At 45.9% G+C, this 20,848-nt stretch overlaps 1 protein-coding gene across 5 annotated transcripts in view; it reads right to left on the bottom strand.

Annotated features, from left to right (window-relative positions):
- Window positions 1-794: 794 nt before the first annotated feature.
- The window catches only part of SCMH1 (Scm polycomb group protein homolog 1), an 81,848-nt gene continuing 61,794 nt past the window's right edge, over window positions 795-20,848 (bottom strand). For 2 of the 5 annotated variants that reach the window (XM_026076328.1, XM_026076327.1), the window contains exons 12-15: window positions 15,279-15,430; window positions 7,075-7,278; window positions 5,697-5,839; window positions 795-3,202 (exon numbers count right to left, since the gene is read on the bottom strand). In XM_026076328.1, the coding sequence (XP_025932113.1) occupies window positions 3,077-3,202; window positions 5,697-5,839; window positions 7,075-7,278; window positions 15,279-15,430 (625 nt within the window). In that variant the 3' untranslated portion in view covers window positions 795-3,076. Of the gene's footprint in view, window positions 3,203-5,696; window positions 5,840-6,952; window positions 6,989-7,074; window positions 7,279-15,278; window positions 15,431-20,848 lie in introns of those variants that run through there. The other 3 variants (XM_026076330.1, XM_026076332.1, XM_026076331.1) reach the window with 3 other exon arrangements.

Raw genomic sequence — 20,848 nt, 5'->3', positions numbered from 1 at the left:
GTGCTGTGGCGTGCAGGGAATGGGGACAACCGTGGGAAAGACAGCAAGTGCAAGCAGAGTGAGGGTGGAGAGCTGGAGCCCTGCGGGAGTAGCAGCACTGGGGAGGACTGGGAGGAGAGAAGAAGCTGCAGGCTGCCCAGGTGCCAGGGCCCTCGGGGACATGTCCTGCATGCAGCCCTGCACCCCGCAGATGGAGGACATCCTGAGAACTGGGGTAATGCTGCAAGATGCAATACAAAGCTCTGCGTCCACTGCTGTGTGCTCCCACATACAATCTCTCAGAGCTGGGAGCAGGAACTTGGGCCTCACAGGCCCCACTGACTCAGTGAGACCCTGGGAGGCCTCTGCCTTGCTCTGTGCCCAGGCTCACCAGTGCACCCAGTCACGCTCAAGCCTAAGAGGTAGAGGCAGATCTGCAAAGAGCAGGAGCCTTGCTGGGCTGTCAGAAGGGCTGAGCAGAGCTGAAGTCTACTGCACAGGCAGAACATGCCCTAATATTACTGGTTGGCTACTTTGGCTAAAAAGCCCATATTCATCTGATCATCAGATGGCTTATGCTGATTTTTTCTCAAGCTAAGGGGTGCCCTAAGCTCTTCTCCAAGCCATGCCAGAGGAGCAGGGATGGTTCACTAAGGGGGTCATTTGCCTGTCCTGATGCAAGGCCTCATGCCCAATCCTTGGTCAATCCTCTGGCCGCCCAGCCTAGCGGAGCTGCCCATAGCAGGTGCTCGCAGGGATTCACGCTACTGGGAAGCCCAGCCAAATGCTCCAATCAGTGCACACACAACCAGCAATGAGGAACTTAGTTATTCTTTTATTTATAAACAAATGAACATAAAATAAGTGCAGAGGAAAGCACTGGCTGACCCCGCACGGGGACCTGTCTGCAATGGGCCAGCGAGATCAGCATTGGGTAAAAATGAGAGGGTGTCTCTGGGCCAGTGCTGTGAGCAACAGGGCTCTGCGAGGTGGCCAGAGACCCACCTCCCTCAGACCACACTGGTGCAGCAGGGATTGCAGCTGAGACTTTGCTGTACAACAAAAAGCCTTTTTATTACTTTGGGTTTTTTTTTTTTTTTTTGCAACTTTCCCCTTAGGGGTAAACCTGACCCAGTGCAAGAGACTGGTGGGCTTGTTCACCACAGGAGCCCTTTCCGCTGCTGGCTTGGGCCTTCGAGGCTTGAAGGGAAGAGGGTGTGAGATGTTTCTTTGTATGCAGAAGAGGGTGAGCTAAGGGCACGAAAAGAAAGAAGTGCTTGCAATGTAGATTCCTCCTGTCCTAACCCTTCGGTCAATGCAGAAAGGAAGTGTGTGTGCATACATAAGTGCGCTGTATGTGCATGCGTGTGCACATGTGATGAGACAGCCCACAGCTCTAGACCTCCACCACGACTCTCCCAACAGCAATGACAAGGTCAGCTCTTCCCTGGCTTGTCCCAAGCTGGGGCACAAGATGCTCCAGGGGCTTGTGCAGCCCTTGTTTCTACAGAAAGGTTGCAGAGTGGGACAGGAAGCCTGTTGCCATCGGAGTCCCCGGCCAGACTCAGAGCGATCCAGGGTTAGCAAGCTCCAGGCTGCCACGAGCCGGGGACCGACTTCGGGAAGGGCTGGGTGGCATCCACTTAGATACTTATATTGCAGCTGCAGTAATGCAATTGGGACAGCAGATTACTGCTCAAGTGCCATCAAAAATAAATACATTAGACTGTCTGAAACAAACAGGTGCCCCTGGGTAGGGCAAGACCTTGCAGGAAGAGCAGTGCAAGGACTGGTCACCAGACTGGGCTCCTCTGACTCCCAGACCCAACATTCTCTTGCACATGCTGAGCTGGGACGGACTAAAACACCAGAGGACCAGGAAGGCCCACTGGAAAGACAAACTTTTACATTTCTGGCTAAAAATCTCCAAGGGTTGTGAGTTCAACAACAGGTACAAAAAACATCTCATCATTTTAAACAGACAACTCCTTATAAAAAAACCAAAACCAAAACCAAACCAAAACAAAACAAAAAAACGAAAAAGGAGAGAAGGATCAATCAAGTCCTGCAGCATCCAGCCAGCCTCCACTGCCAACTCAAATGCTAGCACGGAGGGCCTGTCCTTGCCACGGGTACGCCGGACCCCAGCCATGCACCTCATCGAGTTTCCCCACGGCTCTCTCCACGCTCCCCAGCAGTAACATGTGCTGGCCACGTGGCATCATCTCAGCTGCGCTTCCTCCCTGGCCTCCCCAGTCAGAAATAAATACAAAGGCCTCCATCCCCAGCCCAGTGACACCAACACATGAAAGGTCAAAAGTTAAGGGCAGGCACAGCTCTGCCTCCAAAGAGAGGTGAGCATGCTGAAGGATGGGCAAGCAGGCTGGTGAGACCTCAGCATGTGCTGCGGCTCCCACCTGTTTGTGGAAGACTGGGCATAAGATGTTTGTTGTTCTAAGCTAGCCATAATATTATGAGAGTTGAGGGTGAATTCCAGGCGCCATCTCTCTCTCAGCCTGGCTGTCCAGAATGGCACAGTGAAGCGCAAAGTGTCCAGCATCCCGGGGTCCACTGCCCGTCTGACGTGAGCTGAGGAGACAGGAATTGAGGACCACCCGGAGCAGGCAAGGCCAGGAGAGCAGGGCTGGTAGGAAACGTGAGAGCAACGCACTCCTGCAGCAGAGCAAAAGGGAGAGGATCCAGCACAACTGCCCAGTCCCTGAAAGGCTCTACCAAAGCTCCCATCCAGAGCAGCTCCTCAGTCCCAAGGCAGAGGGACCAGGAAATCACAGAGAAACACCGGCTCAGGAGCACAGACAGTCTCTCTGCTTCCAACAGGACATCCACGACTTGAGTTTGGTGTGAAGCCCTGGGGCCCACAAGTTGTCAGTCTCCTTCCAAAAGGCCTCATGGGCCTGGCTGCCAGAGGAAGGAGTGGGCGCGTGGCTGACTGGATCCCTGCACCAGTCCAGGGTGTTTCTGAGGTGTCCATCTGCGGCATAAATGGGTGTGTGTGCATGCGTACCTGTCTGCAGGCGAGTGCGCGTATGTATGGACAGGAGCAGTGTTTCCAGGATCCGTCCTGCCAAGTGTCCTCTCAGAACTTGCCTTGCTTTAGCTTGTCGATATGGTAGGTTAGCTTCAGGGCCGGCCCCAGCTTCAGCCCCATGTACTTCATCATCATGTCACTCCGCAGCAAGAGCAGGGCTTTCCCGTCAATCTCCTGCAAGAAGGAGAAACAACACCACCAACGTGAGCCTGTCTCTGCTCTCCAGCCTGTCATTGCCAAAACTGCCCAGGGTGACGCTCAGCTGTCACAGTAGAACTGCTGGACAACTGAGCCCTTTTTGGCTCTGGCTGCCTGCTGCCACCTTGGGGTCAAGGCAGGGTTTTGTTCTCACTGCTCATTCTGGTTTTTATTCGCCTAGCATGAAATGCTGCTCAAAGCACACCACTAAACAGTGCCTACAGGGCAGGCCCCTGCCATTCACACTTGTAAGCCCAAATCCTTCCTGCTTAGTCAGGTCATGCCCAAAAAGGTGATGGCTAAAGCAGCATCACTGGGCACGAGCAGTCCTCTGCATCCTGCCCTGTCTGCAGCACTAGGGTTTCAGGCCTTTGACAAGTGTTTGGTGCCAGGATATCTGCTGAAATCCTTCTGTTGGATGATCTAGTAATAAACAACCAGGTGCTATGTCAAGCTGGGGATTAGCAAATCCTGAATGGAAACAGGAAGCAAGGAAAAGGGATCAGGAGAAGGAGCTGCTCCAAAGYAGAGGAATCTCCTGGGTACTAATAAATGGAGCAAACTGCTTTAGCTGTACATCTGGGCTGCACAGGCCTTTGGCACTCAAAGATCTCCAGTCATGAACCTTTCTGACCTTGCACACTTGCACTCAACCCTTCTTGAGGCAATAGCAGTGCACAGGAACAGTCTGTCACTCAAAGGCATCATCACCCCAAGGCACTACAGGGGAAGCATTCTGGAAGAAGATACGCTGACCCTCAAACCAGTCCTGTTGTGACACATACAGCACTTTGCACACTGGACTTTATCATAGGAAAAGAGGGAAAATAACCATGCTGAAAATCAAGGTCATAGATGGAAGCAAAAAATAAAAATCTCTTAACCCAAAGAGAAGGCCACTATGTGTAAAGTGGATTTCTGGAGTTTCTAGGAGTCCCTACAGCTGGCAGAGGAACAGGGAAACAGAGCATCTCATCTCCAGCAGGGATGATTCCAAGTGTCTGAGGCTTTACAGCTGAGACAAACATGCCCCTCACTGAGGCTCAGGAAAGGAGGGGTACGAAGCTTGAAATAACTGCAGAACAGCTTTGTACTTAGCATCTGCTAACAGATGATTTTCAGATCTCACATCTCTTGCAGCATTCCTTCTCATTATCTTGTTGTGGCTTGTCCAGAGTTTTGGAGTGGACAAGTTGTTGTTGACAGCCCAGCTTCCATGAAGAAAATATTAACTGACATAAATGAAAAACAAGAAAACTCCCAACCTCTTCCAAAATAGAAAACCCTGTCTTATGGTGATGCTCAATTAGGTCTCAAACTTAGTAAGATCTCCAATATTCTCCAGTACCAAGTTTGTTCTGCTTTTCTCTTCTTAAAATGAAAGGTAAGTTTTTCTCAGAATTGCCAACACAGGGGACTTTAATCTCTCAGCAGAGTGCTGAACACTCTTTTGCATAATTAAACGGAATATTTTTCAATTACTGGTGGTTCTAAAATGGAAACTAATTAAAAAAAGAGACAGTGTTGTCTCAGCTCCATCAGCAGAAAGAACTGCAATACCTCACTCTTCTCCTGCCTTGGGAAGGAGTCTGTAGGTCTCCACTTAAAAAATTACTACAAACCTGTAGGACACACAAGATTTACAGTTCCAGCAGCAACACAAACAATGACACTCAGCACACAGAGCAAAGCAAGTCCAGTACTGTCCCAGGAAAACACTGAGTGTGGGTTCCACTTCACGTGTGCAAGCAGTGCAACTCACTTCTTGAGACCCGACACACCAAGCTGAGAACATGCTTAACTGCCTGGCTGGAACACGACCTAACCACACAGCTCTTCGCCACTTCCTGTTCACACAAAGTATTTTCTTCTACGTTTCTTCTGACTTCACAAGTATTGCCAGGTTATAACATGGAATGAATCAAAAGGCAGAGGAAAGATGAACTGCCTGGTAGGAACTGGGATGCAGAACTGCCAATATTTTTATAACTTTAACTGTACGAATTCCATGTTGTGTCTGCAGCTGTTTTACACTTAAGGACATGCACACAGACCAGAACATTAGAAGACCTCTTTTTATAGGAAACAGTGAAATAGCAACTCACTCAATGAATTCCACCTGGGACACATGTTTTCTCGCTAGAAGGTGAATTTTAAGATTTCAGGGTGAACATTTTTTTGTGTTTTTGGTGCTAAAGATACCAGATTTAAATCCAGTTAAGGGCTGAACTGTTTATATGCACAGAGGCAGCAGTAGTAGAAGGTTTAAGTCGGCTACCACGTCTTCACCTCTGTGACCTGAGGAAGAGGAATCCCAAGCCTAAACATGATACTAGCAGGATTTATGAGGATGTTTTTCATAGGACAAAACTTTGGCTAGTACAGGGTGTTGCTGTTCTTCAGATTTCCTAGATTTTCCTCATGTGATGGTCTGTTCTGCATCCATATACATATATACAGACATATTTACATGTTTTCGAAAGAGGTCGGCGTGGGGTCCCAGCTGTGGATCAGCTTCTCGTATGAACTGCATCACTTCCTCCACTGTCCAAGACGAGGGGTCTCGGCTGTTCAGCCGCGAGACATCTCGAGATCCAAGATATCTATCTGAACCTGGAGGGTGTAATTGCAAGACAGCAGCAGTTATTTAAAGCATGACTGCAGCATCATTCCAGCAGTTATTCACATTTAATCTACCATTCAGTCTCCTTTCTTGAAGCAGTGACAGAGACAATGTGAGGGCACATCCCAACCATGTCCAAGAGAATCCTGTTGCTCAGGTCTAGCACCTAAGCCTTATTGTCTCTCTTCAGGCCTTACTTTCAGAGCAGCCTTCTACAGCCAGCCCCTTTATTTCCCCTAAAATCCAATTTTCCCTCACCCTCTTTCAGCTCAGGTCTGCCCCACCATTCCTACTCTCTGACTTCCTTGCCCATCTGTTAACATTTCTCACCTTTGTAGAAAACAATCCTCTGTTCCCACTTGTTTCCCCAAATACCATCTCTCCTCTGCCTTCCCATCACTTCCCCACTCAGACACTGTCTTTAGCAACTTTAACATGGCAAAGTCATTTTATGTTTTCATAGGCTGCATTTTCTGATGGACTGAGCCCATATTCAAAATCCTGTTGTCTTTAAACACTGCAGGAGTTAATGAAAGTCCTGTTCTCAAATTGCTGGAATCAGCACAGCCTGTTGCTTCAGATCTTCTGTGCAGGAGTACTTGTACACACAGATGTGGGGGGAGGCGGACAAACCAAGGTATTAGTGACCTGGTTTTGGCCTTTACTGATGCCACGTACATAAAATTATACCATTGCTTTGCAAACACTTAGATTTGACAGGTGCTGATTTACTGCAATTATCAGCTCTCCTGACCCTATTCCTCCATACGCTCTTCTATATGTGAGTATCATTCACGCATCCACACATCCTCCTGGACACCCATCCCAGCTCCCACCCTAATTAGACAGTTCTCAACTCCCTGGTCACTCCCAATCCATCCTCCCTGATTCAGACACCAATTTATCACTTTGACAGCCCCAGTGGATATACCTCCTAAACCCACTTGCAAATTCAGCTCTTACCTACTCGTTCCTATTTACTGACTTCCAAGTCCCCACCTAGTCACTAAGGCAAATAACTGACCCTGAAAGCATCATCTATCCATATTTCCACCCACCCATCTGCCATGTCTCTAGAACTACTGTTAAACCTAACAGACTACCTGTTTAACAGTGTAGAGGCCAGTCTCTGGTACTTGCTGAAGTTAGAAAGATGTAACTGGAGTTAGAAAAGCCCTTTATTGCCAAATTTACAATCGGAGGGCTGGCTTCTTAACTCTCTTACCCCCAGAGCTAAGCCTACGCAAGGCAGAGGTACTGCCCTGAGTGAGGCTAGAGGGTTGGTGCAGGTGCCTGTATCCCTGCAGGYGATAGTCTCTGGAGCTCCTGCTGTGGCTTGATGAATTGACAGAGTTCAAGGCAGAGTCCATGGGGTCCAGGCGGGGTTCCAGGGGACCTGGGAGGCCATCTCCCAGGACAAAGGTTTCACCTGGAATGGCACCAAGCTGCAATTAGTATACATGCTGCCCAAAGGTAGATCCAACAGCAGAAAGCAGAACATAACTACAGCAAAGGCCACTCTGGGTGCATAGTGCTCACATGCAGCAATGATAACAGGGTTCCAGCAACTGGACTAGTGGTCTTCTCCAAAGCACAAAAATCAAAAAGATGCACTGCTAAAGTGCTATGGCCTGGTGTTTCCCTGGCAAGTTACAGTCCAACCAGTTAGCAGTGATAATGTTTGATGCCCAGATTTGAGCAACGGCTACTCTGTTAATGCCAACACTAGTTTCTGCTTGTATTCCCACATCCTCTTACTGATTTCACAGGACCTTCCTTCAATAGTAGAGCAGGCCAGTGGCAGGCAGGGTGGAGGGTTGCCTGTTCTGAGTAAGGACAACATTTCTTGATGTCAACAGATACAGAACTCATCAGCTCTGAGCTGGGCAAGGAGGTTCCCAAAGATCCAGTCAAACCTCACACATTTTATTCACTAACTACGAGCATTAGCATGCAAGGAAATGGCCCAGATGGTTGGGACTGTGGAAGATTTTTAGCAAGCACCTCATGCCTTAGACTGGACAACAGCATACACAGAGTGAGCTTGAGAGCCTCCTCTGAGCCTCAGACACACTGTCACAATCAGCCAACACTCTCAGACAGGCTGGCCCCAACAGCAAGGTGCTGGTAATCAGATGCTGACCCCTTCAACTTCCTGCTGAGCTCTTTTTAATTGCCTAACAAAATTGGTGACCAACATACTCTGCATCCAGGCTACTGTTATCCTTCCTTTGAATATGGCAAACACAGAGGTAAGGACAGCTGAGTCTTCAGCCTGGACACAACCTGCTGCAGGTCCTACTGCAACTGCTCAGTCATTCACTCCAGTTGCAAGAGGACTCCACTGCTGGGACGTACACAGGAGGGACAGGGCAGAAGGCTCCAACTGTGCAGGGCTCTCACTGTGAGACTGGCTTCCTCACCTTCTCTTCCAGAGATGCAATTAATTTGCAGCTGTCAATGACAATGTTAGGATGGAGAGACTGAGAAAACTATCCTGGATATTATATTGTACTGGCTGAGCCAGATCTGCAGATTAGCAAACGAATCTTGTACCTACAAAAGATTTCCCTTTGCTGCTATACTATGAAAACTTCATCCTAGGACCACATGTTGGTAGATTTTACTATGACACAGCACAACCTAGTCTTAGTCCAGGTGGACCTGATGCTTCAGGAGTCATACTCAAATACCTGGCTTCTTTATTATGAAACATCTGGCAAATTGTACAGTGAAAGAGGAAAATAGTTCCTAGAATGAGGTGTACTGCCCATGTACTACAGTCTGGGCTATGCTACTGCACCTGGATGGGATTTGGAGCACCTTTACTAGTGYCTGCAAAGACACTCTTAAACCAGTTCACAGTTTTGAGCGGCTGCCATTCAAACATTGCAGCAGGCTACACGGATGGAGAAACGAAATCAGAGAAACTGCATCTGCCAGGCCTGGACTTCTTCCCTGGACTTCACAGACCGCAGGAACAGCAGGAGAAAATCTAGCATGTCAGGGAAACTGGTGTAGGATAGGAGTGAAGGAAGCTTTGGAAGTTATTTTGCAATAGTCTTGAATCAGAAATCCTTGTTTGATACATACAGAGCAAGTGAAAACATCTACCCGCATGGGAAACTACTGACATGTGGGCCAGCCTACAGCACAGGTGACCAAGTAACAGACTTGATAGATCAGCACTGTTTTTACACAAGCTTTTTAAGCATGTCCAACTGGTTTCTAAGAGTGTCAGAGGCCTGAGAAGCAAAGAAAGAGAGAAATGCCTCAAATGCAACCAGGGTAACAAAACCCAAAGGAAGGAGGGTTGCAATGATGGAGATAATAGCCTTGCATTTGCTTGACTGAATTGCCAGAAAGCTGGAAAAGAGGAGCATTACCATTTTATAGCTTTATGAGGTGAAGTTTGGGAAGCTATGGGCTGACTGTCTCAGAGTGAACTTGCCCCCATGATCTCTACTTGAATGCAGAGAGCAATAGCATTGAAACTAGAGGATGAAAAAGGCCGAAAACAACATGCTTCCAAGGGAAATAGCCCAAGAAAGGCTCAACCTCTGCAGTATTCAGATATTACTTTGGATGCTGACAAGCTACATCTTCCTTAACTGGAGCACAGCAGCATCAACTTAGCAAGAAAGTTTGGGAAGAACTCAACAGCTTTTGGACCTCAGGCTGTGATGCCAGCTCAGCGCCCTCACCACCATCCACTTTCAGCACAAAACCCCACAATTCAGCTGGGCTGCTCTTGCCCAGGCTCAGATAGCACTTCCTTGCCCGAGTCTGGACAGACCCACACAATGGATGCGATTTACACTAGTGGCACTGAGAACTTCTTTGTAGGAACTACATTGCTTCTCCAACAGCAGCAAAGTTTTTGTTAAAACATGAATTACTTCCCATTAAACATAAGCTTTTTGGAACATCCAGGCAAAAGGGTGATGTCTGACTCATGGGAAAGTGCGGTGGCATGAGAAGGGTTAGCAGGTCACAGCCCAGTGCACTGATCTGGACATATTTATAAAAGGAAAAGGAAACCATGGCTGGCATAGCAGAGATATGGGTATGGAAACAGGTCTGTGCTGCAGGGCTCCATCCTCCAGGTGATTCGAGCACCCTCTGTGAGGTAAAATCGTCTCAATTCACCATGAAGATCCAGGATACCTGACCCAGATTTGCTGGGTGAGGCAAATATGCATGTCCAACTGATAATGAAAATACACCAAAGCTTCATAAGGGGATGTGTGTCAGCAAAAGGAATCATGGAGGCATGGTGGCATAGCAAACACAGCTGGAGTACTGTGATGGGTGGATACAGGCTTTTTAGGAAGGACAGGCCAGGAAGGCTGAYGATACAAAACTGGGAGGAGTGGCTGATACACCAGAGGGCTGTGCTGCCATTCAGAGGGACCTGGCCAGCCTGGAGAGGTGGGCGGAGAGGAACCTCATGAAGTACAACAACGGCAAGTGCAGGGTCCTGCACCTGGGGAGGAATAACCCCATGTACCAGTACAGGTTGGGGGCTGACCTGCTGGAAAGCAGCTCTGCCGAGAAGGACCTGGGAGTGCTGGTGGACACCAAGTTAAGCATGAGGCAGCAATGTGCCCTTGTGGCCAAGAAGGCCAATGGTATGCTGGGGTGCATCAGGAACAGTGTTGCCAGCAGGTCGAGGGAGGTGATCCTCCCCCTCTACTCAGCCCTGGTGAGGCCACATCTGGAGTACTGCGTCCAGTTCTGGGCTCCCCAGGACAAGAGGGATGTGGCACTACTGGAGCAAGTCCAGCGAAGGGCTACAAAGATGATTAGGGGACTGGAACATCTCTCTTATGAGGAAAGACTGAGAGAGCTGGGCCTGTTTAGCCTGGAGAAGAGAAGGCTGAGAGGAGATCTTATCAATGTGTACAAGTATCTGAAGGGAGGGTGTCGAGAGGATGGGACCAGACTCTTCTCAGTGGTGCCCAGCAAAAGGATGCGAGGCAACGGGCACAAACTGAAACACAGACAATTCCACCTGAACATGAAGAAAAACTTTTTCACTGTGAGGGTGACAGAGCACTGGAAGAGGTTGCCCAGAGAGGTTGTGGAGTCTCCTTCTCTGGAGATATTCAAAACACGCCTGGATGTGATGCTGTGCAATGTGCTCTAGGTGACCCTGCTTGAGCAGGGGGGTTGGACTAAATGATCTCCAGAGGTCCCTTCCAACCTCAGCGATTCTGTGATTCTGTGAAGGCAAGGAGGAAGAGTTGCCCTTTATGTAAGAGAGCAGTAAGAATACATGGAGCTCTGCCTGGAGACAGGTAAGGGACCAGCTTAAAGGTCAGGATTAGCCAGCAGACCAGCATGGGTGACATTGTGGTGGGTGTCTGCTATAGACCATCTGATCAGGAAGGAGAAGTAGATGAGGCCTTCTTCAGACAATCGGAAGAAGCTCCATGTTTGCAGGTCCTGGTCCTCATGGGGGACTTCAAGCACCCTGATATCTGCTAGAAGGACAACACAGCAGGGCACAAGCAATCCAGGAGGTTTCTGGAGTGCATTGGTGACAATTTCCCGATACAGGTGATTGAGGAGCTGACGAGGAGAGGTGCTCTGCAGGGCCTCATCCTTACAAACAAGGAATAAGTGGTCAGACATGCGAAGGTCAGGGCAGCCTTGGCTGCAGCAACCATGATATGGTGGAATTCAGGAACCTGAGAAGACAGAGCAGGGCAAAAAGCAGGATAACAACCCTGAACTTCAGGAGAACAGACTTTGACCTGTTCAGGGACCAGCTTGGAAGAATCCCATGGGATATGGCCCTGGAGGGAATAGGGGTTCAAGAGCTGGTTGAGATTCAAAGATCACCTCCTCCAAGCTCAAGAATGGTCCATCTCAACAAGCAGGAAATCAAGCAAAGGTGGCAGGAGGCCCACCTGATGAACAAGGAGCTCCTGACTAAATTTGGACATAAAAAGGAAGTGTACAAGAAGGGAAAGCAGGGACAAGTAACCCATGAGGAATATAGATACACAGTCTGAGCATGCATGGATGGGGTTAGGAAAGCTAAAGCCCACCTAGAATTGAAACTGATAAGGGATTCAAGAGTGCAGTTTTACTACTAAAACATGGAGTTTGGCCACAAGTATATTTGCACAACTACTGAACACCCACTGTTTCCAAAAAATTATAGTCTTTGAAAAGCAGGTCCCCACTGTGCTGGAAGTGCAGCTTTTTAGCAAAAAGCTACATAAGTGACAGTAGCTGTAAGAAGAAAAACAATGCAAGACGTGAAACCCCCTCGTCATCTTTCTGACTTCTTGCCTACTGCTACTCACAACCCCAATTATTCTGTAATTCTGTGAATTTCTGAGCTGAGCTAGCAAAGACTACAGCTGGGGAGGTGGGAAGACCTCAGGGAAAACAGTGCATAGGTTCATGTCAGTACAATGCTAAGGGCCCAGAGATCACCCTCAGAACATATTTAATTCAACAATTAACACATTGTCATCTTTCTGATTTGAATGCACTATGATGCATTCTTTAAAAATGTGATTGTGTTCTTACACGTGCTTATGACTGTACATCCAAACAACAGCATGAGGCCATGCATCTAGGGACCGCTTCTTTTTTTTTGATTAAGGGGCAGAATTAAAGCTGCATGTTCACCCTCAGGTTACCTGTCTCTGGACTGGTAAGTGCTTGGCTCTGCAGTAAATATTACATCAGAGCTGGAGGCTTTTCAGCAAAGTCAGTGCAAGAAAGCTCTAGGATTTTCTTAAAAATACAAACTCACAGAGAACTGCTTGAGTGAATGACCCTGACAGAGAGGTGAGAGAAAAACAAGGCAGGAGGAGAACGATGACTAGGTCTGTGAATGTTCCGTGTCAAAAAGACATTGTGCTTCTGGCAGCAGCAGCACACAGCCTGCTTTCAGGGCTTTATTCAGAATTCTCTCACTCTTGATAATCAGCTTTGGAGTGAGGAGGACGTGGTTGATTCTTAGGTACGTTTTCCTATACAGACTACTAGTTTTAAATACAGGAGCATTGCAGGAAAACATGCTAAGATTAGTGGTGGAGAGGCAAAGAAGAGATAATTAAAGTTTAATTAAACAAATAGTCCTATAGATTCAAGAGTGCAGTCTTACTGCTAAAACATGGAATTTGGCCACAAGCATAAATCTGATCTGCACAACTACTTAACACCCACTGTTTCCAACAAATTATAGTCTTTGAAAAGCAGGTCCCCACTGTGCTGGAAGTGCAGCTTTTTAGCAAAAAGCTACATAACTGACAGTAGCTGTAAGAGGAAAAACAATGCAAGAAGTGAAACCCCCTCGTCATCTTTCTGACTTCTTGCCAAGGGCACCTACTGCTACTCACTGCCTTCCATCTGACACACTGGAAACTGTTCAGGTACTGTAGTCTGTCACACCTCTGAAACCAGTATATGCTCTGCTGAGGGAGTTTATCACCATGAGAAGTCGTACCTCCTTGCCCAAGAAATATTGAACATCTGAGTATTTCAGGCTCATATGTTTAAAATACATCCACTCAAATACAAATGTTTCTGCCTGTACTTAAATTTCATGGTGAAGGAGGAAGAACAAGCTTTTAGCTGATGGCTTGTGGGATAAAAATGAATTTTTAGAAGCTCTTTGGAACTGCACCTCATTTCTCCCTTCCCTGTACACTTCCTGCCAGGTCCAAGAACAGACCAAGACCAAGGTGCTGCAGGAAGTTCAGAATGCAACAGGATCATCATCCTCATATGAAAGCTCACCTTCTGCCCACTTGTCTCTACTTCCACAAAAGAGGCTGGAGTAATCTGGGCATCTGGATGGCATGTTCCATTCAAAGGGCAAAAGATAAACGAACAGACTTTAAAGTAAACCAAGACTCAATCTTGTAGGCAAGCTAACAGAGATTCCCACTCAGAATTACCTATTATAGGAGCCTTTCTCTCTTCATTGACAATACAAAGAGGACAACATACCCACTATCTAACCCGCACACCTTAGTCTTTAGACCATACCAGTGAACTTCAAGAACAGGCAAAATACTGCATGTCTACCTGCTGATGGAGTGGGAGCAGACACATTTTTCTAGTGGTTACCTAAGTACAGTGGCTGATCTATTAGAGGAGGATGTCAAGGAGATCAGAAAGGAAGTGTATCTAGAGGTTAGAAATGGAGTGGGCATTAGGGAACAATGCTTGACTTGTCAATACACTGGAATAGGTGAGACAGTTTGGGAGTTCACCTCGTTCTTCAGATCAGCTATGTGTCAAACTTACAACTTTAATCAGTTTAGATTCTAAGGCCAAAGGGTTCTGTCCATCACAGGGTGCAAATTCACTATCCCTCTATGACTAGATACTGGGCAGGTAATACTGGAGAACACAGGGCAACAGTGAGTGATGGAGACTAAAATGACATCTCAGCACATGGGAGGCTGTCTAATCTCAAACCTGGGACCAACAAACCAAGCCCAGAAAACTCAGTAAGAACCAGGGAAACAGTGGATCTAACAAGATACTAACAGACCACAAAGCCACTGAACACCCAACAGTCTCCAGCAATTTTTTTCAGCAACATATTAAAAAGAACCAAGACTAACAGCTTGGTGGTTTTCACAGTCCACAAAAAGGATTTTAGTAAGGTTGAAACTCCAGTCCTACGTTACAGTGTGTTTACAATTCAAAACAAAAGGGAAGGTGGAAGAGTATTTACTGAAGGCTTCTCCTCAGGCTCAAAAAGTTCTTTAACTAGCTGCACTCCCTGGAAATCTCCCACTTGCATGTGCATGTGAAACCTATGTACCACATACCAAAGAGCACATTTCTGCAATTACTTTTGAGAACACGGCACAGCACATCTGCCCTAGCGTTACTTGCTTGGCATTGCAGAAAGCAGTAGTGCCCTAGGAGCCAAGATGTAGTTTGGTTTAGCTGGTGAAGAGTATACTAGTAAAATGCTGTGCTATTCAGCAATGACTGCAAGGAACAAGATGGGATCTGGGAAAGGGCAGCAGGTTCCCTGCAGATGAGCATCTGTAGAATACACTCCAGCAAATGATCATGGGAAAATTCAGGGGGAGACTAACTGAAGCAACTGGATACTTTTATGATCATTAATACCATGTAAATCAATGGAAGCTAAAATACAGATTTATGTATTACATTTTATGGTTTTAGATGATCACTATCAGGATTAGAAAGAATTCTCCCTGCATTCCACATGCCTAACACAACTGGTTTGTGTACCTGCCTTGGCGTATAATATTTTCTCCAATTCCTTCTGAAACATCAAGCACCGACCCATGCCAGAGACAAAGAAAAGCAGACTTCCTAAACCCATGGCTTAATCTGGCATGGCAAATCTAATTCTGCTATATCCATTACAAGCCACTATAAACAGCCAGCTTTGGGAAGAGATGCTGTGCTCACCTTCCAAAGGGTGACGGTCATTCTTTGGTAACTTGGGGGAGAGAGGAGCACTGTATGGAGGGGAATCTTGGGAATATCGCTTTGTACCCCGGCCTGGTCCCTGCAGAGTGCCGTCTAACGAACTGCTTCTGTCTAGGAAAAGAGAACAAGCCCTATTTAGGAGTGGAGACTTTCTGGGAAATTCAGTCCTGCCAGAGTCATTTCAGACTCGCATCCACCCCCAGCCTGTTAACAGCCTGTTAAAACTACAACCCAGCTATGTCTGTCAGTGCTTAAAATTTTATATTTTGCTTTGCAATTTTTATTACATATAAAAGAGTGGGAATAAACCTAACAAAGAATCTTAGCCGCAGTTTGCCATACTTCACCCCACACATCTTCCTTGATTAACTTAATCCCATTTCTCCTAGTTCTACCCCTTGGCTCATCCCACACAATTCCTGCTCCTCCCCACTCTCTTCACCTTTCAAATATTCATAACCTTTAGACAATTTGCAAATACTCTATGACACACACAGTGCTTGGTTAAACTGTACTTGAATTTTTAATCTTCCTCCAAATGGATCCCTCAAGCTTCCCAGCTGTCACTGCTGCTCTTTTCCAAATGCTTTCCAACAATGAGGTTCTCTGCATTGTACACAACAGTCGAGGCACAGTTATTCCAGCACTGTATACATCAGGCTGGGCTGTGATATGCCTCTTTACAGATGGATAAACACTGAACACAAAATATCAGTGGATGGATGAACACGGAGAATGAAAGTGCTAACATGGATGGGAACAGAAGCCAGCAAAGCGATACAGTTATCAGTAGGACCATGTCTTATCTGGATGCAGTATAAGGTATGGTCAATAAGAAGCAATGAAGAGGTTATCTATCAGTAACTGGTGTTTCCTGAGCCCTGCAGCCCACATGCAGCTGCAGGTGCACATGGGCCATGAGCACTCCTAGCTGGTTCCTTTCAGCTGCCCCAAGCGCAAGAAGAACATGCGAACCCACAGTGTAAATATGTTTGTGGATGTTGCCTGGAGAAAGAACTGAAATGCTTATAGACAAATGCCAGGAGCCTGACAGCAGCACGGAGGAAGCTGAACTACTGGTGCAGGGCAGGAATGGGTACTGGAGGGATAACAGAAATATGGTGAAGAGCAATTACAACCGGACACCAAAGGAGATGCGTTACATTGAACAAAGAAACAAAGGTAAAGATGGTTGGGAAGCATCAGACAGTCACAATTTAGTTGACTAAAGAGAAATAAAAAGGTAGAAAACAGTATCCATTTTGATCAAAATTCATTTTGGGAAAGGAAACGAAAGCTGCTTTTACCGAGAGAAAGCTGGGACTTGTCTACAGGCCCCATGACTCCATACAAGTATGAACAGAAATCACTGTAATATTATTAGAAAGGTAAATATTGTCCTCAGGACAACTCACTGTAAGAAATATTTATTGCCCAGATAGAGATCAGAAACAAATGCTGTTAGAAATGTCCCTGGATATCCCTACAGGTAAAAGAGAATGAATTCCTTCACTGAACAGTCACTGAACCACAACAAAAGGTGATGCTTTTTAAAGGTTCTTTGTGGTTTTGTTCCAGGTTGTTTTATTAAATTATTTGCTTTTGTAAGTAATGCAAATACAAAAAGTCAGGTTGCAGAAAATAATTCAGGGAATCGTAAGTTAAGTCACTGCAAATTAATGAAAGATTAAACCAAAAGTGGGTTTGTAATGAAGGTTTCTGATTTTAAAGACCGAATTTTAAGAAAATAAGGAAATGGATGAATAGCCAGAGCTGAACTCAGTGGTCAGGATGTAGAACATCAAAAAAAGAGAGTATCTTCAGTTCAAAAGATACCATAAAAATCATGAATTTGTATCCCCATGAGGGGAAGATTTGGGAGGAAAGGACTCCAAATCTAATTGGATAAATACTCACTTCAAGAAGGATTTGAAGAACAGGTGGATCATTTACTGGAAATGAAAAGGACTGCACAGCAAGGAGACTTATACTTCAGAGCACAAGTAGAGCGATAAAGTGAACTTTTAATTCAGTTTGTCTTTTGACAATGCTGTATCCTCAGCTACAGAAGTAACAAGTGAATGAGAAAAGAAGTAGAGGATACTGTGCAGTAAGGACATGGTAAAAAGAAAAAAAAAATAATAAAAGAATAAATAAGAAAAAAAGCTTGCCTGCAAATTATGGGACAGCTTTGGGGCATATTTCGCCTCACCTAACTCAGGAGGTTAGCAGGGAGGAAGAGGGGTACATCTGCCCATGTCTGGGTTTATGAAAGTTTGCTCATCTCATCAAATAAAGGCACCTACTCTAGGATGTTATAACTTGCACTAACCGCACTGGTACCATCTCCTTGACTGCAGAGGCAGGCTAGGATGACTAGCTCAGACGCAGAAGCCTCCATGACATCCACCTATATTCAAACAAATCCCACCCTTTGCTTTGTTTTCAGTCGCAGGCCCAAAGGATAACGGGAACAGGGGAAAAGGAACAAAAATAGACACCTTTGAATAAGAAGTAAAAATCAAATAGCTGAACATATTCAAACGTGGCACCTAAGGGTACAGGAGGAAACAGACACCTAACTTAGAAAGCATACATGAAATCAAATTCTAACAAATCTAAGTGAAACACCACTCAGTATGACTGGAAACAGTGCTAATGTTTAAAAAAGAAAGGGAAAAAAAGTGATCTAGGTAACTAAATGTCCAAGTCTGACCTCAGCAGTATGTAAGGTTTAGAAGAGATTTTAAATGAAAGGATAAGTAAAATATGGCAGTTAAGAGCACATGGCATATACTGCAGTATGTGTTCAAAGGTGACTAATCCAATAGCTTTCTTATCAAGGAAAAATAACTGATTTACCAGACAAAGGAAATGTGCTGATCTCATTCACCTGGAATTCAGCAAGGCATTTGATACGGAAAACCACCAGCTGAGATAGAGAGCATGAGGATTAGCAGAACTGTTATGTGAACAGACATCTGGTTTGAGAGGAAAGGCAATCGACAGAGCATTGAGGAAGAATACAAGGCTGGAGACCAATCATCAGCAAATTTTCTTGAGGATCATTCTTGAGCCCAATGTCATTTAATATTTTTATTAATGACTTTGGCACAAATTTTAAAGTTTCACTGATGAAATCTGCTGATGCCTTCCAAAGTTCGGCCAGATACTGTAGGATTTGATAAACAGGGAAAGAACACAAAGAATGGAGTACCAGAAAAGAGGTAAATTCAGCAGTGGAAAATGCAGATTTGCACTTGAAATAAGTAGCAGCATTATCCTATGAGCTGGAAACCTGAAGTTGAAAATAACAGATGAGAAGAACAGGATACACTACCAAGACAGGATGATTATCAGCTGCTACTATGATACAGCTACAAAAAAGGGTCTTCCAGGGAAGTTTCTTTTGAAGACAGAGATGCTAGTGCTGTGGTGCAAGGTCCTCATGAGCTCTTCCCCAGAGTGCTGTGCAGCACTCTGCTAACTTCATCAAAGTTTAATTCAAAATAGCTTGTTGCAGGAAGGACAACTGAGACGATCAGGAGAGCAGAGAGCCTTTCTTACCAGAACAGATGAAAAGGCAGCTCCCCTGAAGGATATCTAACTACTTCCAGAAGGAAGAGAACTATATTAAGCTAAAAGACAATGCGTTAAGACAGGGAGAAATGGATATCAAGTTGCCCAACAATAAATTTGGGATAGAAATTGCAAAATAGCTCCTGCCATTAGGACAAAAAACCTTGGAACAGCCTATAGTGGAAGAACAAAAAACCCAACTGATTCGACACAGGATTCAGATTTTATTAAAGTAATACTGTATGCTGTGGTGCCTGTAATAACAGGATGCTGGACTCAGTGACTCAGAAGGTCATTCCATTCCTATGTTTTCAGACAGCTCCAGATTGGATCTACTCTTTCAAAACATTCCATAGCCCAGCTCCTTTCCTATTCACAGCAACCACCTCTCATTTTCTTGCAAATCTACTGTTTCCTGATATATCATTTGGTTTATATCCCCTTATTTGCATGAATATGCTTTATCAAGACTGAATATCACGATGCAGTTCTATGGCAGCATTAGCTGGTGTAAGAGCTGCTGCAGACCTACCTTCTCCTGCCCCAAGCATATCCATGACTTCTCCATTGCATCTACAGTGGTGCTTCTGTAATAGTTAAGTGAGTTTGTTCTGGGAACTGAGACCAGTTCCCAATTCTCATCAATAAATGATTACTTTCTGGAAGAATCAGTCTTATTCAAATGCATAAGCACCTGTGCCAATACAAGACACAAAGCAGGAAACATGATGTTGAAGGTGAGACCATGGCAGCCCTGACTTGGTTTGATTTAAGCTGAGGCAAAACTGCATCCTCATTCTTCCATGACCAGCTCTAACCCCTCAAACTTATTGGTACTGTTTCTTTGCCCTCATCAGACGTCACTGTAATGTGTAGGTAACAATGTTTATCATCTTCTTTCAGGTGCTTGAAAAAGATTTTAGAATGACTGGATCCCCAACAATCTCTGAGGCATCACTGTGAGCTATAGGACTAGGTATTACCACTTCTCTGGACTGTGGTTAACCTTTCTTTAACTCCTGTAAACACTCAAACAAGGAATTCAGGATAGGCAGATCTTGGCATCATGTCTTATTTGGTGCCCTGCATAAGTTTCCCTGTAACTCTGGCCTTGCTCTTTCTAGTCCTCCACCCTGCCATGCAGCCCAGCCCTTGGAGCAGAGACAGTAAGCATTCCATGGTGGCTAGTGACCCTGTGTGTGGGCTACAGGCCCCTCTCCATCCAAGACTGCTACCATGTCCAGACCTCGGGTCCTCTTTTGCACATTCCAGTTTTGCTCCTTCTCACTACGACAGTTCCACACAGGAACATGGGGATTCCTTCTAATTGGGGATTACCTAGAGCGGTAATCTCTAGTCTCAGCAATTTCTAGTCATGCCACTCTTGTACCTGACACAACAGCCAAACTGCTTCCTACAGCCCCTTTCTTACCCCAAAGCAAGGCTTCCTTCTCCTGGCATTGCTCACTCCCAGTTGAGCCACATGCTGGTTCTAGCATGGCTCTGCTTAGTCTCAGCTTGCAGGCAGCTGATCAGCCACAGAGGAAGCACAAGACAGTCAGAGATTCGCATGCTCTTTCCATTGTTGCTAAACCCTTCCCCTGAACATAGTTGCTTTGAACTCCAGCCTGGCCCTGACACACTGTTGGCATCAGCCTCCTTCCTGATGGTTCCTGAGAAGTATGGGGATGAGAGGGTGGAAAGGGAGAGCAGAGAAGCTGAGAAGCAGAGCGCAGCAAGATGCAAGTGAGGCAAAGCAGTATTAGACTGTCGCCCCCAAGCCTCACGCTTAGCAGCTTTTCCTTAAATGGTTCTTTTTAAGGGCTTATCCTTTCACACTAGAAATTCTTGCTTTGCAGGTAAGAGCCATAATTATCCAGAGGATTAACTCTGGAAAGACCTCAAACAGCACAACAGAGCTATTTTCTGACTCTAGGGGCAGAAAGGTAGTGGAGGAAATAAGACAGGAC

This window comes from Apteryx rowi, unplaced genomic scaffold (assembly GCF_003343035.1).
Source record: "Apteryx rowi isolate R43461 unplaced genomic scaffold, aptRow1 scaffold_43, whole genome shotgun sequence".
NCBI classification, from domain to species: Eukaryota; Metazoa; Chordata; class Aves; order Apterygiformes; family Apterygidae; genus Apteryx; species Apteryx rowi.
This window is presented reverse-complemented; position numbering and strand designations above follow the sequence as displayed.